The sequence below is a fragment of the Microcaecilia unicolor genome, chromosome 8 (genome assembly GCF_901765095.1).
Source record: "Microcaecilia unicolor chromosome 8, aMicUni1.1, whole genome shotgun sequence".
NCBI classification, from domain to species: Eukaryota; Metazoa; Chordata; class Amphibia; order Gymnophiona; family Siphonopidae; genus Microcaecilia; species Microcaecilia unicolor.
Window position 1 is genome coordinate 207,544,169 of NC_044038.1, and position 18,871 is coordinate 207,563,039.

At 45.7% G+C, this 18,871-nt stretch overlaps 1 protein-coding gene across 1 annotated transcript in view; it reads right to left on the bottom strand.

The window, feature by feature from the left end:
- The window catches only part of NPEPL1 (aminopeptidase like 1), a 44,824-nt gene that overhangs the window by 23,968 nt on the left and 1,985 nt on the right, over positions 1 to 18,871 (bottom strand). Inside the window, exon 3 of the mRNA XM_030211470.1 lies at positions 12,289 to 12,459. Coding sequence (XP_030067330.1) covers positions 12,289 to 12,459 — 171 coding nt within the window. The remainder of the gene's footprint in view (positions 1 to 12,288; positions 12,460 to 18,871) is intronic.

Below are 18,871 nucleotides of genomic sequence, written 5' to 3' on the forward strand. Positions count from 1 at the left end.
GGCGATTTGGGAAAATTAAGAAACCTGAGGTTTAATCTTCTAGTCTGGTTTTCTAGATACTCCAATCTTTTATATAGGAAATTATTATCTTTAACCAAAGCCGTTTCTACAGATCCCATTTCTTGAATTTTAATATTCATAGTCTCCAAATCTAAAGTTTGCTGTGCAGTCTTTTGCGCCTGAAGCAGGGCAGCCTCAGAAAGAGTCTTTATGTCAGAAGTATTCATTTTTAAAGTAGTTTGCATAGAAGTGTGAATGCTGTAAACCATATCCCATAGTGACTCTAATGTCACAGTTGCTGGTCTATTCACACCACTAATGGCTGGAGAAGGGTGAGGTTGATCTTCAACACAAGCAAGTTTAGAAACTATATCCTGAGGCAATACCTTTGAAGCTGATTGTAGCAATAGTTCTCGGTGTTGAGATTCAGCCTCCATTACTGCAGACACTCCCTCAAACAGGTCGGGCTGAGCCCCTTCGGCTTCCTTCCCTGTCAGAGCTGCCAGCAACTCCCCTCCAGGCTGGGGTGGAGCAACTCGTTCCACGGGGCTCAGGGAAGCCCCGTTTCCATTCTCAATCGACACCGAAGTGCCGAGAGTTGCAGAGGGGGTCGAAAAGCCTTGAGGACCTGGTTGCTGTCTGAAAAATTGCTAAGTTGTCTGCCTCGTCGCTGAACAAATCACAGGAGCTGAGGGATGTTCCTTCACTTTTCCCCTCCGTTTCCCCATGCTTAATGAGGCGACAGAGGTGCCGTAGAGGACCTACAAACAGAGCAACTTCCAGGAGCTAACACAGATGCGTCCATTCACAACGCCATCTTGGACGGCAAATCTCTTTCTAGCACTGTGTACCATCACTGGGCTGTCTCCTAGAAGCGCAGTTACTGTAGATCTGATTTGATCTACTTTCTCTTTGTTTAAAACACTAGCGCCGCAGTTCTATTCCAGGACAGTTTGGCTTTGCCCCCTTTGACATCAGAGGAAGGCCTTGACACTTCAAACAGCCAATCTCAATGTCAGAGAGTCACGCACCTCCTTGTTGTGCTGACAAAGGAGCGCTCCTTTGTGCGGACATCAGACGGAAGTGGTGAGGTTTAGTGGGATTCAGATTGGGTTTATTGTGCTTCTATTTAGCCTGTATATGGAGAATTTTGCTATTCCTGTGGTGACTGGTAGAGGTCGTTATGGTGATCTACCCTTCTATATAAAGCAAAAATGTGGAGTAGCATGCTTGCATGAAATTCCTTTAACCTCTACTCAGCAGGTCTTAACTTCCTCTTGTTTGTAGTTCTAATAAATTCTAGATCGGTGAGAAATAAGATTGTGGTTCTATTTCATATGATTAGGGATGAAAATATAGATATTTGTTGTATAACGGAATCTTGGTGATTAGTTGAAGATCTGGTACTCCTCGATCAACTATGTCCGCCGCATTATTTGGCTTTATTTCAGGCACACGAGGGGAATAAAAAAAAAAAGAAAGAGTGTGGTGGTATTAAGACATAAGACATAAGCATTGCCATGCTGGGACAGACCATGGGTCCATCGAGCCCAGCACCCTGTCTCTGACAGCGGCCAAAAGAACAAGCATTTCGTCCAGCCCATCCCAGAAATAGTGGATTATTCCTACGTCCATTCAATAACATTCTATGTCCTTTTCCTCCAGGAAGCCGTCTAACCTTTTTTTAAACTCCACTAAGCCAACCGCCCCAACCACCTTTCCGGCAACGAATTCCAGAGTCTAACCACGCGTTGAGTGAAGAAAAACTTCCTCCGATTCGTTTTAAATTTACTACACTGCAGCTTCATCGCATGCTCCCTTGTCCTAGTATTTTTGGAAAGCGTAAACAGATGCTCCACATCAACCCGTTCCATTCCATTCATTATCTTATAGACCTCTATCATATCTCCCCTCAGCCGCCTTTTCTCCAAGCTGAAGAGCCCTAGCCTCTTCAGCCTTTCCTCATAGGGAAGTCGTCCTATCCGCTGAATCATCTTTGTCACCCTTCTCTGCACCTTTTCTAATTCCACTATATCTTTTTTGAGGTGCGGCGACCAGAATTGAACACAATACTCGAGGTGCGGTTGCACCATGGAGTGATACAATGGCATAATAATATCCTCATTTTTGTTTTCCATCCCTTTCCTAATAATACCCAACATTCTATTTACTTTCCTAGCCGCAGCAGCACACTGAGCAGAAGATTTCAACGTAACATCAATGATGACACCTAGATCCCTTTCTCGGTCCGTGACTCCTAACGTGGAACCTTGCATGACATAGCTATAATTTGGGTTCCTCTTTCCCACATGCATCACTTTGCACTTGCTCACATTAAACGTCATCTGCCATTTAGACGCCCAGTCTCCCAGTCTCATAAGGTCCTCTTGTAATTTTTCACAATCCTCCTGCGATTTAACGACTTTGAATAACTTTGTGTTATCAGCAAATTTAATTACCTCACTAGTTACAAGATTGTCTAAGATTCACTAAAAGAGAGGGTATATAGCTCAAAGGTATGTAAATTTTGGTTTTAACTTCTTCTGTTTTGAATATTGTGCTGTTATATTGTGCACCTGGGGTCCTTCAGAAAGATTTCTGAACTTTAGTCAAATTTTTAGTTGATCTTGATTTTCCCCATTGCAAATCGATAATATGGGGCGATTTTAATTTGTAGGTTGATGGCAGCAGTAATGATAACTCTATGTCCAGCTTTTTACAGATTCTAGATGCTTTGGGCTAGAAACAAATTGTAAAAGCACCTAACCGCATAGCCAGCCACATCTCAGATTTAGTTTTTATGGATAAATGGTTGCTGGCACAGAGGGTTGGGGGTCACTGAGGTGAGAAGGGTACCTTGGTCTGATCACTATTTAGTTGTTTATGAAAATGCAAACAGTGTTACTATCCTCAGGTCAAGTTGTTCCACGAATTATCAATTGCAGGAATCATTTGAGTTGTTGGATTTGAAATCGGCAGTTACTACTAACCTGATGAAGTTTGATGGCTTGGGCGTCTCTGCAGCTGCTGAGTCTTGGTATTTAATACTGTCTAACTCGTTTGATTTGGTAGCCCCTATGCATGACCATCACAGGGCACGCTGCCATAGAACATCATGGTATACTAAGGATCTGAGATTGCTTAAGCAAAAGTTAAAGGTGCTATGAGAGAAGTTGGAGAAGCTATCCTTCTAGAATTACCTTAATGACCTATAACCTAGAATTGCTGGCATATAAAAGAGCATGTTTGTTGGCAAAGAAGGAACATCTTAACTCAGTTATTGAGTCAGCTCCTTCATGCACCCATCAATTGTTTTCTGCAGTTTGACAGCTGATCCTAGCTCAGATAGTAACGTGATTAATTACTCTATGTCTAGTCAGGATTTTGCTCAGGAATTTGCAGACAAAGTAATCAACTCAGCAATCTGAGAACAAAATCATTGCCGGCTGAATTGGGCTGCCCTTTAGCTCCTGATGATCAATGGTCCTTTTTCCAGTCTGAGCACTGACCAAGTGCTCGAGAGTGAAGCTGTCTCACTGCCAATTAGATGTATGTCATCCTTCAATACTTAAGTCTTTGCAACAGCAAATTAGCAAGGTAATCAGAGATATTATTAATTTGTCTTTTTCTGAAGGATTTATGCCTGATGCTCCCTTTCTTGTGGAAGATTACTGAAAAGTTGGTTTATGACCAACTCATTGGCTTTGTAGAAAAGCACAATATTTTGGATATTTATTTATTATCTCATTTGTACCCCACAGTTTCCCAACAGTGTCAGGCTCAGGTTATTGCACAATACTGAAATACTGCTAATTTCTATTTTGGATACTGTCAGAGAGGGTTTTGATAAAGGTAAGCGTTATCTTCTGGTAAGCCTAGACATATCTGCAGCCTTCGATACAATTAATCAAACCATATCAACAGGCTTCAATCTATTGGGCTAAATGGCTTAGTCCTTAATTGGTTTAAACATTTTTTAGTAGGCAGGAAATATCTTGTTTCTGTCAATTTATTTTGAATGCTCAAACGAGCTAGATTGGTTTTCAAGTGTACTGCAAGGTTCAGCACTTTCTACTATGCTGTTTAACATCTTTCTGTTACCTCTGTGTAGACTCCTGAATTGTTTTCAGCTTACTTATAAACTATATGCAGATGACATTCAATCTTTGATAGTGCTCAGCAGCTATGTTGATGATAGTTTTAAGCTACTTACTCTATTTGAATGCTGTTAAGGTAAAATTATGTATCATACCTGATAATTTTCTTTCCATTAATCATAGCTGATCAATCCATAGACTGGTGGGTTGTGTCCATCTACCAGCAGGTGGAGATAGAGAGCAAACTTTTGCCTCCCTATATGTGGTCATGTGCTGCCGGAAACTCCTCAGTATGTCGATATCAAAGCTCCATCCGCAGGACTCAGCACTTAGAGAATTACACCCACAAAGGGACACTCTGCTCAGCTCACCACCGCCGAAACGGGGGAGGGGAATTAACCCAGCTCATCCCCACACAAGTGGGGGAGGGTAATCCGTCCAGCTCATCCCCGCGGAGCGGGGGAGGGACACCACCCCGCCGATGCGGGGGGATCTGGCTTATCCTGCAACCGCAACCGCGGGAGGAGCTGACTAACCCTAACACCGCCGAAGCGGGAGGGGTACAAAGCTGCCCTACAGCCGCACGAAGCGGGAGGGAGTGCCGGCAGAATTTAAGTCTCAATCCAGCCCCGTAAAACGGAGGGGAGAGGAATGCAGCAGCTCACTGTAACACATACTCGTCTCAACTCTTGAAGAATCCAAGTGAAAAAACTTGAACACGAAGTCCTCCTGAAGTAACTGAAGACTAAACTTGAACCTAAAATTCAACCAGAATATAAACAGTACAGATATCTGGGAGGGGCTATGGATTGATCAGCTATGATTAATGGAAAGAAAATTATCAGGTATGATACATAATTTTACCTTCCATATCATCATGCTGATTAATCCATAGACTGGTGGGATGTACCGAAGCAGTACTCACCCAGGGCGGGACATTGAAATCCCTGACCTCAACACTGAAGCTCCAAACCGGGCCTCCGCCCGAGCAGCCACAGTCAAGCGGTAATGCTTGGAGAATGTATGGGCCGATGCCCAAGTTGCCGCCTTGCATATCTCTGCCAAGGAGACGGACCCGGCCTCTGCCATCGAGGCCGCCTGAGCTCTAGTGGAGTGAGCCTTCAGCTGGATAGGCGGCACCTTCCCCGCGGCCACATAAGCCGCTGCAATGGCTTCCTTGACCCATCTTGCCACTGTAGGCTTAGCAGCCTGCAGACCCTTACGAGGACCTGCAAACAGGACAAACAGATGATCCGATTTCCGGAAATCATTGGTCACTTCTAAGTATCTGATGATAACTCGTCTCACATCCAGATATTTGAGAGCAGAGTATTCCTCTGGGTAGTCCTCCCTACGAAAGGAAGGGAGACAGAGCTGCTGATTCATATGGAAGCGAGAAACAATCTTGGGCAGGAAGGAAGGCACTGTGCGAATAGTCACTCCTGCCTCAGTGAACTGCAGAAAAGGCTCTCGACATGAGAGTGCCTGGAGCTCGGAAACTCTTCTGGCTGAAGTGATAGCCACCAAAAAGACTGCTTTCAACGTCAGGTCTTTCAGAGATGCCCTCGACAAGGGTTCAAAAGGCGGCTTCTGTAACGCTCTTAGCACCAGGTTGAGATTCCACGCAGGCACCACCGAGTGCAGAGGAGGGCGCAGGTGATTAACTCCCTTGAGAAAACGCACCACATCTGGCTGCGAAGCCAGGGAAGCACCCTTCAGGCGGCCCCTGAAGCAAGCCAGGGCCGCTACCTGGACTTTAAGGGAACTGAGCGACAGGCCTATCTCCAGACCTTCTTGCAGGAATGCCAACACTGAAGAAATTGGAGCAGTGAATGGAGAAAATGAGCCTACTTCACACCACGCTGCAAAGGTACGCCAAACCCTGGCGTAAGCAGTAGAAGTAGAGCGCTTCCTCGCTCTCAGCATAGTGGCGATGACCTTGTCTGAGAAGCCCTTCTTCCTCAGACGCTGCCGCTCAATAGCCAGGCCATAAGATCAAAGGGGGAGGGATCCTCCATCACCACGGGACCCTAATGTAACAGACCCTGCTTCACTGGCAGCCGCAGAGGATCGTCGACTGAGAGCCTGATCAAGTCCGCATACCAGGGACGTCTGGGCCAATCCGGACCCACCAGGATTATCCGGCCCGGATGCTTTGCCACCCGGTCTAGCACCCTGCCCAACATGGGCCAGGGCTGGAACACATAGAGAAGCTCTTGTGTCGGCCACTGTTGGAGAAGAGCATCTACTCCCAGGGATCGAGGGTCCCGTCCTCTGCTGAAAAAGCGCGGCACTTGGCAATTGGCCGATGACGCCATCAGATCTAGGCTCGGCTGGCCCCAGCGCTTCGTGATGTCCAAGAACGCCTGAGCAGATAGCTGCCACTCTCCGGGCTCCAAGGTATGGCGACTGAGAAAGTCCGCCTTGACATTCATGACTCCGGCAATGTGGGCCGCTGACAGCTGTTCCAGGTTCGCTTCCGCCCACTGGCATAGATTCATGGCCTCCTTGGCTAGAGGGGCGCTCTTGGTACCTCCCTGGCGGTTGACATAGGCCACAGCCGTGGCATTGTCCGACAGGACCCGTACAGGCTTCAACGCCAGTACCGGGATGAACTCCAAAAGCGCCAACCGAATGGCTCTGAGTTCCAGGAGGTTGATAGACCACAGCCCCTGCGCTGTCCTTCTCAAGCAGTGGGCTCCCCAGCCCGACAAAGAGGCGTCCGTCGTGACGACAATCCACTCCGGGGTCACCAGAGGCATTCCTGCAGACAACTTGTCTGTCTGTGTCCACCAGCTCAGCGCCTTGCGCACTGCTGGGTCCAAGGGAAGGCGCACAGCATAATCCTCCGACATCGGAGTCCAGCGCTGCAGCAGAGAGAGTTGTAGTGGTCTCATATGAGCCCTGGCCCAGGGCACTACTTCCATCGTGGCCGTCATAGAGCCCAACAGCTGCACATAGTCCCAAGCCCGAAGAGGAGAGGCTACTAGGAACTGGTCCACCTGAGCCTGAAGCTTGACAATCCGATTGTCTGGCAGGAACACTCTGCCCACTTGGGTGTCGAATCGAACTCCCAGATACTCCAGGGACTGAGTTGGGCGCAGCTGGCTTTTCTCCCAGTTGATGATCCACCCCAGGGAGCTCAAAAGAGCAACCACCCGGTTCACAGCTTTGCCGCACTCTGCATAAGAGGGGGCTCGGATCAACCAGTCGTCCAGATAAGGATGGACTTGTACTCCTTCCTTCCTCAGGAAGGCCGCGATGACCACCATTACTTTGGAGAAGGTCCGCGGAGCAGTAGCCAACCCGAAACAGGAGGGCTCTGAACTGGAAGTGTCGGCCCAGGACTGCAAAACGCAGAAAGCGTTGATGAGGAGGCCAGATGGGAATATGCAAGTACGCTTCCTTGATGTCCAAGGATGCCAGGTACTCCCCTGCCTTCACTGCCGCTATAACAGAGCGGAGAGTCTCCATGCGAAAGTGCCGAACTTTCAAGGCCCGATTGACCCCTTTGAGGTCGAGGATAGGCCGTACAGAACCTCCTTTCTTTGGTACCACAAAGTAAATGGAGTAACGCCCCTTGCCAAGCTGATTTTCTGGTACCGGAACGACCGCACCCAGGCGGATCAGATTGTCCAAGGTCTGCTGCACTGCCACAGCTTTGACCGGAGACTTGCAGGGAGAGAGTACAAACCCGTCTCTTAAGGGTCGGCGGAACTCTAGCTTGTAGCCGTCTCTGATGACTTCCAGCACCCAAGCGTCTGAAGTTATTGTGGTCCACTCGCCCAGAGACAGCCGTCCTCCAATCTGCACTGGGGCGTGGACCAAGGCCCCGTCATTGGGTACGAGACCCTGGGGGAGGACCGGAGGGAGCACCTCCGGGACGGCCGTCTCTGCGAAAGGAATGCTGCTTGGGGGAGAAGTTCCTCTTGAAGGAAGAGGGGGCAGAGGAGCCCGACCTGCCCGGGCGGTACCGACGGGCTTCCTGAAACCGTCCTCTGGAGGTACCGGGGCGAGTACTAGCCCGAGCCCTGACCTCTGGTAACTTCTTGCCCTTAGACGTGCCGAGATCGGTCACGATTTTGTCCAGCTCAACCCCAAAGAGCAGCTTGCCTTTAAAAGGCAATCTAGCCAGGCGGGATTTAGAGGCGTGGTCAGCAGACCAATGCTTCAGCCAAAGCCACCGCCGCGCAGAGATTGTCTGAGCCATGCCTTTAGCTGAGGCCCTCAAGACATCATACAGCAAGTCTGCCAAATAGGCTAAGCCCGATTCCAGGGCCGGCCAATCAGCCCTCAAGGAATGATCCGAGGGGGAAGCCCGCTGCACCATAGTCAGGCACGCCCTGGCCACATAGGAGCCGCAAACTGAGGCCTGCAAACTTAAAGCAGCCGCCTCAAAGGACGACCTTAAGGCCGCCTCCAATCTTCTGTCTTGGGCGTCCTTTAGGGCCGTGCCACCTTCCACCGGCAACGCCGTTTTCTTATTCACTGCAGTGATTAAAGAATCCACGGTAGCCACAGATAGGCCTCACGTTCACTTTCAGGCAAAGGATAGAGGCGGGACATAGCCCTAGCCACTTTAAGGCTCGCTTCCGGGACATCCCATTGAGCCGAAATTAAGGTGTGCATGGCATCATGCACGTGGAAGGTTCTAGGCGGGCGCTTCGTCCCCAGCATAATGGCAGAGCCAACAGGGGCTGAGGGAGAGACGCCCTCCGGAGAGGAAATCTTTAAAATGCCCATGGCCTGCACTAACAGGTTGGGCAAATCCTCTGAGCTAAAGAGCCGCGCTGCAGAGGGGTCATCCGCTCCATCCGAGCGGGGATCCGTCTCCTCCAAGGAATCCGCAAAGGACCGTTGGGAGAACTCAGATACGCTGCCCTCATCTACATCGGAGGAGACAAAGTCCTCCAAGGCCTGGGAATCAACCCGAGGGCGTTTACCTCCGGGGGCCTCAACCTCTTTACCAGACGAGGGAGCAGGGGCAGCGTTTTGCATAAGGAAGGCCTGATGCAGCAGCAAAACAAACTCGGGGGAGAAACCCCCCAGACTGTGCACTTCCGCAGCCTGGGCTACAGCCCTAGACGCACCCTCAACCGGCGCTCGCAAGAGCGGGGGAGAGACATGCTGCGCATCCAAGATGGCGTCCGGCGCGACACTCCGCGAAGAAGCCACGCGGGAAGAACGGCGCTTAACTTTAGCCGCTTTTGTGCCGTCGCCCAAATTAAGGGCGTTCATGGCATTGTCTCCCACCTCAAGGGCGGCCCAAGAAGAAGCCGTCCGAGCCGCGTGGCCGGCCAAGATGGCGGAGGCGAGCAGCGGGGATGGGCGTTTATGGCGGGAAAAACCGCCACACCGGAGGAAGGACCGGGACACTCCTCGGTCACGAAACTGTCACCCAACAAGGGCGAATCAGACTTTAAGACCCCCGCATCCCCTCTAGAAGCGCCCAAGCGATCAGGGGAGCGACTCTTTGCGCCCTCGCCCTCCGACACCATAGGCCACGTGGAGATCAATCGGGGAACCCCCTGCCCGCTATAATAAGGTAAAAATTACCTGCTTTCCGCTCCGAGCTGTAACGACCTGGTGTCCCAGTGAGTAGCTGCAATAAACGTTTAAATAAACGTCGAAATAAACGCCTTTAAGGACGTTCAAAATTTTTTTTTTTTTTTTTTAACGGAGCCAGCGGGAGGGGGGAGAAAAGGAGGGACCTGGCACCACCAGGTTTGCACTTGCTCAAGAAGAGCCCTCAACCCCAGGCACTCAACAAAACCTAAAAATTAGGCTTGGAGGCCTAGCCAGAGCTGCTGCTGTGTGTGACCACCACCTGCTGAGATAGAGAACATACTGAGGAGTTTCCGGCAGCACATGACCACATATAGGGAGGCAAAAGTTTGCTCTCTATCTCCACCTGCTGGTAGATGGACACAACCCACCAGTCTATGGATTGATCAGCATGATGATATGGAATCAGTGGTTGCAAAGAAATCATCTTCAACTGAATATGGCAAAAACACAGATCTTAATTCAATAGTATTCCTCCTCACCTTTGACATTGACAATGTATCTATCCCAACTGTTAACTCTATTATAAATCTAGGTGTCATGTTAGATTCTAACCTAACAATGAAGATGCATGTTCACAAATAATTAAGCAAGCATTTTACAGACTAAGGTTGATTAGGCGTCTGTGTGATCATCTTACCATCTCAAACTTCTGTTTAATTATTCAGAGTATTGTTATTCCATGCTTCAATTACTGGAATGGTCTACTTCTGGCCTTGAGTGGGAATATTTTAAAAGCCTTGCAGGTTGCTCAAAATGCTGCAGTCAGAGTCCTTTAGACATAAAATATAAGAATCGCTATGCTGGGACAGACCAAGGGTCCATCGAGCCCAGCACCCTGTCTCCAACAGCGGCCAAAAGAACAAGCATTTCGTCCCGCCCATCCCAGAAATAGTGGATTATTCCTACGTCCATTCAATAACATTCTATGTCCTTTTCCTCCAGGAAGCCATCTAACCTTTTTTTAAACTCCGCTAAGCCAACAGCCCCAACCACCTTATCCGGCAACGAATTCCAGAGTATAATCATGCGTTGAGTGAAGAAAAACTTCCTTCGATTCGTTTTAAATTTACTACACTGCAGCTTCATCGCATGCCCCCTTGTCCTAGTATTTTTGAAAAGCGTGAACAGATGCTCCACATCAACCCGTTCCATTCCACTCATTATCTTATAGACCTCTATCATATCTCCCCTCAGCCGCCTTTTCTCCAAGCTGAAGAGCACCAGCCTCTTCAGCCTTTCCTGTTATACGCATGTAACTCCTATTTCAAAAACATTACACTGGCTCCCTATTAAACAAAGGATTGCTTTTACAACTTTATTAGTTTTCAAGTGCGAAATAATCTGGTTTCTCCTGTTCTATCCTCATCCGTATGAGTCTACCAGCATTCAAGAGCTTTGAGAACTTCTAATGCTAACCTTTTGGAAGTGCCATCTTTTTAGATTATCAAGTTAGATGAATATTGCATGTCTTCTTTTAAAGTCGAAGGGCCAAAATTGTGGAACGAGTTGCCTATGTACATAAGGTCTCTGCAGGCTTTAGATCAATTTAGGAGGGAGCTTAAAACATTGTTGACGTTAATTTGCTTACTGTGTGTGGAGTCCTTGGTGTAGTATGCACGTGATGGTTATGTTTTTGTTATGATTTGTCATTTCATCACTATGAACATACTTGTTGTAAACCGCCAAGAGCTCTATGGATTGTGTGGGTTATAAACGTTTTAAATAAATAAATATCCTGAAAACGAAACTGGCATGGGGGTAACTCCAGGATTGACTTGGGAAACACTGCCTAAGACAGTCCTTCTCAACCCTCTACTGGAAGTACATCTAGCCTTTCATGTTTTCAGAATCAACACAATGACTATGCATGACACAGATTTGCATACAATGGATCCATGCTACATACAAATGTAGCTCATGCATATTCATTGTGATAATCCTGAAAACCCCACTGGCTAGATGTGCCTCCAGGAAAGGGTTGAGAAGCACTGCCATAAGATGCTGAAAAAAATACATATATAATAGGAAAACTACAGTATATATAATAGGAAAAATACAGTAGAGATTTATCATGTTTAGCTTAGAAAACTCAAGCTCCGGGGCTAGGTACATGCCAGGCTTATAGCTGGAGTCTGCATCTCTGATCTACTGAAAGATTCATCCCTTTATACAGTAGGTTTTCTCAACCTAGTCCCTGGGATTTTCAGGATATCCACAATGAATATGCATGAGAAATTTACATGCACTACTTCCACTGTATGCAAATCTCATGCATATTCATTACGGGTAACCTAACTAGCGAGGTGTGTCCCAAGGACTGGGTTGAGATCCCCTGCTCCAATAACACGATAACAAGAATGGTTCTTACCTCCACTGAGCTCTACATTAATTGTGAGATGATTTTCTCAAGAATAAAGACAGAGCAGCAACATGTCTAGTAGTGTATGAAGAGAACAAGTAACAAGTTAATCAGTAGGCATTAACTACTACTGTCCTGCTTCTAAATTCATTATTATATGGGACTCATTTTAACTGCAAATCGATGAATCAAATGTCCTGAGAGACTTTGGAGAATTTTAATTGGTAACAGCAAAAAACTGTAGTTAAATGCTCATCCCTCTACCTTCAGCATTGACACATCTATCGGTCCATTGTTCTGTCCAACCAGAACAAACTCCACCGTCACGGTTTTCTTCTCTGTGCGTCTGGAGGTACTTGAACGCCGGGTGAACAATGGAAAGGCCCTGGCAATGGCACAAGCAGAAGCCAACACCTCGGTACGTTCACAGACCATCTGCAAGACAAGAAGAATTCTGTCATGATTTCCCGGATTGGCTGAGGTTGAATGTGTCAAAAAAAAAAGTAATCATTCAATTCTTACCTAAGTGCTCTAAAAACAGCTCTTTTTGCTATAAGTGGGAGACGTGTCCGGATCTAAAGTAACCCTAAGAGGTATTTTGACATTGTTCTCCCCAAAAGCTATTCATATGCATAGACCTGCCCCAAATCTAAAAATCACACTGGAACTCCACTGATACAAAATGACTTGCTATCTATGCAGGAGAGCCTTCGATCTAAGCACATGGAAGACGACAGACACTGAAGAAACAACAGGTGCTCATCAGCACCAATGAAAATGGCATAAAAACTGGATAGATGAGTTAGCTTTGTCTCTGATTAAGCGCCCTGTTTACTAAGGCACACTAGCGTTTATAGCATGCGCTAAAAATTAGCATGCACTAATGCTGGAGACACCCATATATTCCTATTAGTGTCTCTAGCATTAGCATGCGCTAATTTTTACTGCTCGCTAAAAACGTTAGTGCGCCTACAGCGCGGTTTAGTAAACAGGGCCCTATGTTTTTGTTGTAATTACCCTCAATTGTACTAAACCCTCTGATTATTAACATCACTTCCAAATTTCAGGAAAAAGTGGTCTTTCACCCAGCTCCTTAACTGGATCCACTGTATATGCAGCTTTTTAAAAATCCAGCAAATACAAATGTACGTTGCGAAAACGGCCTCTTCACATGTAAAGCAATGGGCAATGACGCTCTTTTTCTGCATGTGTAGATTTGTAAAATGGATGCTCCAGCAGAACACGCAGGCACAAACACGTGCACTCCTACACATACTTATACACGCTTCACAAAAGCTTCTGCATTCAGCAGAGCCTTCTGCATAATACTGGAGGAAGTGTGAAGGTCCTGACCGGGACATCCCATTTTCAACACACAGCCTGTATCCAAAATGGGGCTTGTAGTCATGTTTCATTTGAGATCACTTACAAATAGCATAGTCTAGTGGTTAGGGTAGTGGGCTAAAAAGCAGAGGAGTTAGGAACCAAATCCTGCTTTGCCACTGATGCTTCTTGCGACCTTGGAAGAGAGAAACTAGCTAGATCCATATTAATGTGGATCAGTGGCGTACCAAGGGGGGGGGGGGGGGGGGGGGCGGTTCGCCCCGGGTGCACGCCGCTGGGAGGGTGCCGCGTGCCGGTCAGCGTCGTTGGTTTCCATGCTTCCTCTGCCCCGGAACAGGAAGTAACCTGTTACGGGGCAGAGGGAGCATGGAAACCAACGACGCTGACCAGCGCGCAGCACCCCCCCCCCCCCCCCCCCAGGCAGCGTGCACCCAGGGGGGTTCTTTCGCCGGGGGGGGGGGCGGGCACATCGGCAATCCGCCCCGGGTGTCAGCGCCCCTCGGAACGCCACTGATGTGGATTTAGAATGGAAACAGTCCTTGCAACTTTGCTAAATGATCTTCATAGAAACTTTGACAGAGGATTTATTTTGGTGTTAGTACTGCAGGATTTCTCATAAGAATATAAGTGTTGCCATAGTTACAAGTACCTGGCAAGATCCCAAAACAGTAAAATAGATTTTATGCTGCTTACCCTAGAAATAAGCAGTAGATTTTCCCCAACTCCATCTTAATAATGGCTTTTACCACATTCTCTGGCAACAAATTCCTGAGTTTAATCACACATTAAGTGAAGAAATATTTTCTCAAATTTATTTTAAATTTACTAAATATCTTCATTGCATGCCCCTAGTCCTAGTATTTTTGGAAAGAGTAAACAAGCAATTCATATCCACCCATTCCATTCAGTATTTTATAGACCTCTATCATATCTCCCCCTCAGCTGTCTTTTCTCTAAGATGAAGTGCCCTAGCCGCTTTAGCCTTTCCACACAGGAAAGACGTCCCATCCCCTTTATCATTTTTGTCGCCCTTCTCTGTACCTTTTCTAATTCCACTGTATCTTCTTTGAGATACATTGACCAGAATTGCATACAGTATTTGAGGTGCGGTCGTACCATGGAGCAATACAAAGGCATTATAACATTCTAAATTTTTACTTTCCATTCCTTTCCTAATACCACCTAACATTCTAATTGCTTTCTTAGCTGCCACTGCACACTGAGCAGAGGGTTTCAAAGTATCATTAACGGCATCTAGGTACTTTTCCTGGTGTTTGTCTCCTAATGTGGAACCTTGCATCATGTACCTAAAGTTTGGGTTCCTCTTTCCCATATGCATCTCTTTGCACTTGATCACACTAAATGTTATCTGTCATTTGGATGCCCAGTCTCGTAAGGTCCTCTTGCAATTTTTCACAATCCTCTTGTGATTTAACAACTCTGAAAAACTTTGTAATCAGCAAATTTAATTACCTCACTAGTTATTTCCATCTCTAGATAATTTATAAATACGTTAAAAAGCAGCAGTCCTAGCACAGACATCTGCAGAACCCCACTATCTACCCTTCTCCATTGAGAATATTGACAATTTAAACATACTCTCTGTTTTCGACCTAGTTTTTAATTCACAATAGGACATCACCTCCTATCCCATGACTCTAATTTCCTCAGCAGATTTTGACTCTGTGGACCACAACATCATGAAAGTAGATGTACTTGCCTGGTTTCGATCCTATCAGACAATAACTGATAGTGTTTGGCAGTTCGTCATTGCCAGCTTGGTCACTGACTTGCAGGATACCACAAGTATCCATACTGAAACCTGTTTTGTTTCATGTTTACCTCAGCATACACACATTTATCTTTGCTATTATAGAAATATAAGCACGTACTTTTGTAGCACTGTCACAGAGATCAATATCCCTTGCCAGTCTGGCTTTTTTAGGAGGACAAAAACCACTGTGGGATTAAGGCGGCAACCTCCCCTAATCCCTGCAATGGATTTGGTAGCAGGTGTAACTCCCGATATTGATCTTTCATGACATAGATGTTTAGTCACCTTCTGAAACGGGGAATAAATATCTACAAACTTACCATGCCCTTGTCCCACCCAAAATACACCCCTTTACTATTTGCACAGACTTGGGTTTGAGACATGTATATCCTGGCTTTGTAAAATTGGGACTTAGAAACTATGTCTCAAACCAGAGGCATAGCCAGACCCCTGAAGTGGGGGAGCACATTTTGCCCCGCCTTCCTGCCGTTCTACACCCCCCACATACCTGGGCTGGCAGGGGTTCCCAAGCCACGCCAGCAGAAGCCTTCCTGTGGTGATACTCGGCACCACGCTGCCTGCCCTGATTTCCTACCCCCGGCACACATGCTTGGTTTTAGTCGAATTGAGCATGTGTGAAGCTTGCACATGCTCAATTTCATTAACACCAAGCATGCATGCGAGGGAGGGGGAAGCAGCGCAGTGGCGAATACTGTCACAGGAAAGCTTCTGCTGGCAATGCTTGGGGACTCCCACCAACCAAACCAGCAGACTTTGGGGGCCCAAACCCAAATTAGGGAACCCCAGGCCTCCCATGGCTATGCCACGGTCTCAAACACAAACAGGGCTTGTAAAATGAGAGCCTACTGAGAGCAAAAGAGGCTAGTCACATCGAAGATGATCAAAATCAGAGACAATAAGTCACAGAAGAGGCTGAAGAAAACAAAATACCAGTATGGTAAAAGGAGGCTTTATTGATGAAATAATTCTTAGACACAAGACCCGACATGGCCATGTTTTGGCATCCGTCTGCATCAGGATGTCAACGTCTGCAACAAATGTAAATATGTTAAAACAAGAGTTTAGAAATAACCAAGTTTGTTTAATAATTCTAACAAATGTACAATGAACCATATTGGATGGACATAATATATCTGTGCTTACATATGCTAAATATGCAATATTTATGAGTATTATGAGAATATACCATATTTTCACATATATACCCCGCACTTGTATATCCTGTGGAAAAGAAGGAACAATGTAAAAATTATTTGGTATTGCCTACACCTTTGTATTCCCCACGCAGGCTCAGTTCTTGATGCCGAGCATGCACGGGAGTGTGGGCGTGGGCGGCTGAGGCACGCAACATGCAAGACTGGAGGAAAAGCAAGATAAGCCAATATGAAGGAAAGTTTTGCCATAAATTACTGCACGTCCATTTACAATGCCACAAAAGAAAGTTGTATATAGTTGATTTCAAATTACTGGCAGTCAAATACACGAAAGAACATGGAAATCATGAAGCTGGGCATATGTTTTCTGTTGGTGAGAAGTCTTATCCGTGAGTGGCGCAAAGCTGAGGAAAAACTAAAAGAAATCCACCCTACGAAATGCGCACGACGTGGTAAATCTGTCAAATGGCAGAATCTGAAACGGTGAGTGCTTTCGCAACGAGATAGCTGCAGGGTATTAACGCCATAATCACTGCCATAAAGAAGTATTTTATACAAATCATTTGGAAGGGTTTTTTTCTTTTTGTTATAGATCTGTAGAATGCGTCTTATTTGCATATTTACCAAAAGTACCTATGGAGACTTTGCTAAATGTTTCTTGTAATAAGTATTTTCAAACCATTTGGGAGGGTTTTTTTTTTTGGGGGGGGGGAGAGATGTTGTCTCCTCCACAGTGGCCTTGAAACAAAGTATAATCTGCACCAGGAACTTTTGAGACCTAAAAACGTGTACACCCTGCGGGTTATATTTGTGAAAATACAGTATGAACAACATTAATTAGTGTCAAACCATTAAAAGTTTAAGACTAAAACAGATGAAAAACATTTAGGTGGCCCTTGTACAAAAGCACAGTGGGCCTACCTCCGGCTTGCTGTGCGGCGATTTGGCTGTACTGCCGGGCTCCCTAGTTGCGGCTTTCACCACATGCCATTTCTGGCACTGGAAAATAGTTTTGTATTTTATAGTGCCGGGGGAATGCCTGGCTACTGCTGGAGCCCTTAGGGCTCCCCCAATCAATGGATGCACACCAATGGCTTTGCTTAATGCCCTTTGCTACCCCTTCAAAAACAAGCCTTTTACCACTGGTGGTAAAAGGTGGCCTCGGAGCGTGGCAAACTCGCATGCCAAACCCGCATGCCGACCCCACCGTAGGGCCACTTTTACTGTTTCTTGGTAAAAGGAGCCCTTAAAAACACAATGACACTCAAAAACTTAAAAAAACCACTGGATAACAATGAGATATGTAATAGGCACATACTTATAAAGTCTAAGTGATTCACGGTGAATTAAACAAATGCTTACCGCTGAAACGTTTGTTAGAAAAAAATATATACATAAAACAAATGGTATATCACTAAAACCAATCAGAACTGCAACTAAAAGTTAAAAAAAAAAAAGCAAATATTAGACTAGCTCAATGTAAGCTACATTGTAACAAACATTAAAGATAAACATTACTTAACTTGCTGCTACAAAATGAACACTAGTTAAAACCACCAGAGAACACAACTACACATTCAAAAAGCAGGCACCAGATCTAGATGTCATGTTCTTTCAATTAAACTTATAACATAAAAAGGTGACACAAAAACAGACTGTTCATTAAAAAAACAACCAGTGACAGAAGAAGTGGTGATGTTAGGATATGCTGGAACAATTCCTGCAAATGTTAGTTAGGATATACCAAAGGCACAGGATAGGAAGAGAAAAGCCCCCCCCCCAAAAAAAAAAAAACCCTCTGAGTAATACATAACTTAAAAAAGAAAACCAAAACAAGTACTGATTATTCACACAATGCTAAAGGCAGACTATATGTGAGAAATAGTGAATGCTTAAACACAATAACCAACAACATGCACTAAATGTGGATAGCATTGTGCGGTTAGGATGTGCAAACAACTGTGTTCAATAAGCACATTATAAAAGTTTACTGCAGGAGCCGAAAGTGATGAAGCTTAACTCTCTGAAGAATAAACAAATGGAGTAGGTACTGATATATTATGTCCTGTCAATATCATGTCTGGAAAGAAGATTTTTGTGAGCTTTGTTCTACGTTGTTATACACCAATATGGTCCACTGCACATTTATTAGAATTATTAAATAAACTTGATAATTTTTAAAATACTGTTTTAACATATTTATATTTGTTGCAGACATTGTCATACCCCCGATGAAGGCGTTTGCCAAAAAGTGACTGAATCGGATCTTTTGTTTTAGAATTATTTTGTCAATAGTCACCTTTTACCATAGTGGTGTTTTGTTTCCTTCACCATCTTCTATGACTTGCTGTCTCTGGCTTTGATCACCAGTGGTTGGTTGAGTGGAGGAGTAGCCTTGTGGTTAATGCAGTGGACTTTGATCCTGGGGAACTGAGTTCAATTCCCACTGCAGCTCCTTGTGACTCTGGGCAAGTCACTTAACCCTCCATTGCCCCTGGTACAAAATAAGTACCTGAATATATGTAAACCACTTTGAATGTAGTTGCAAAAAAAC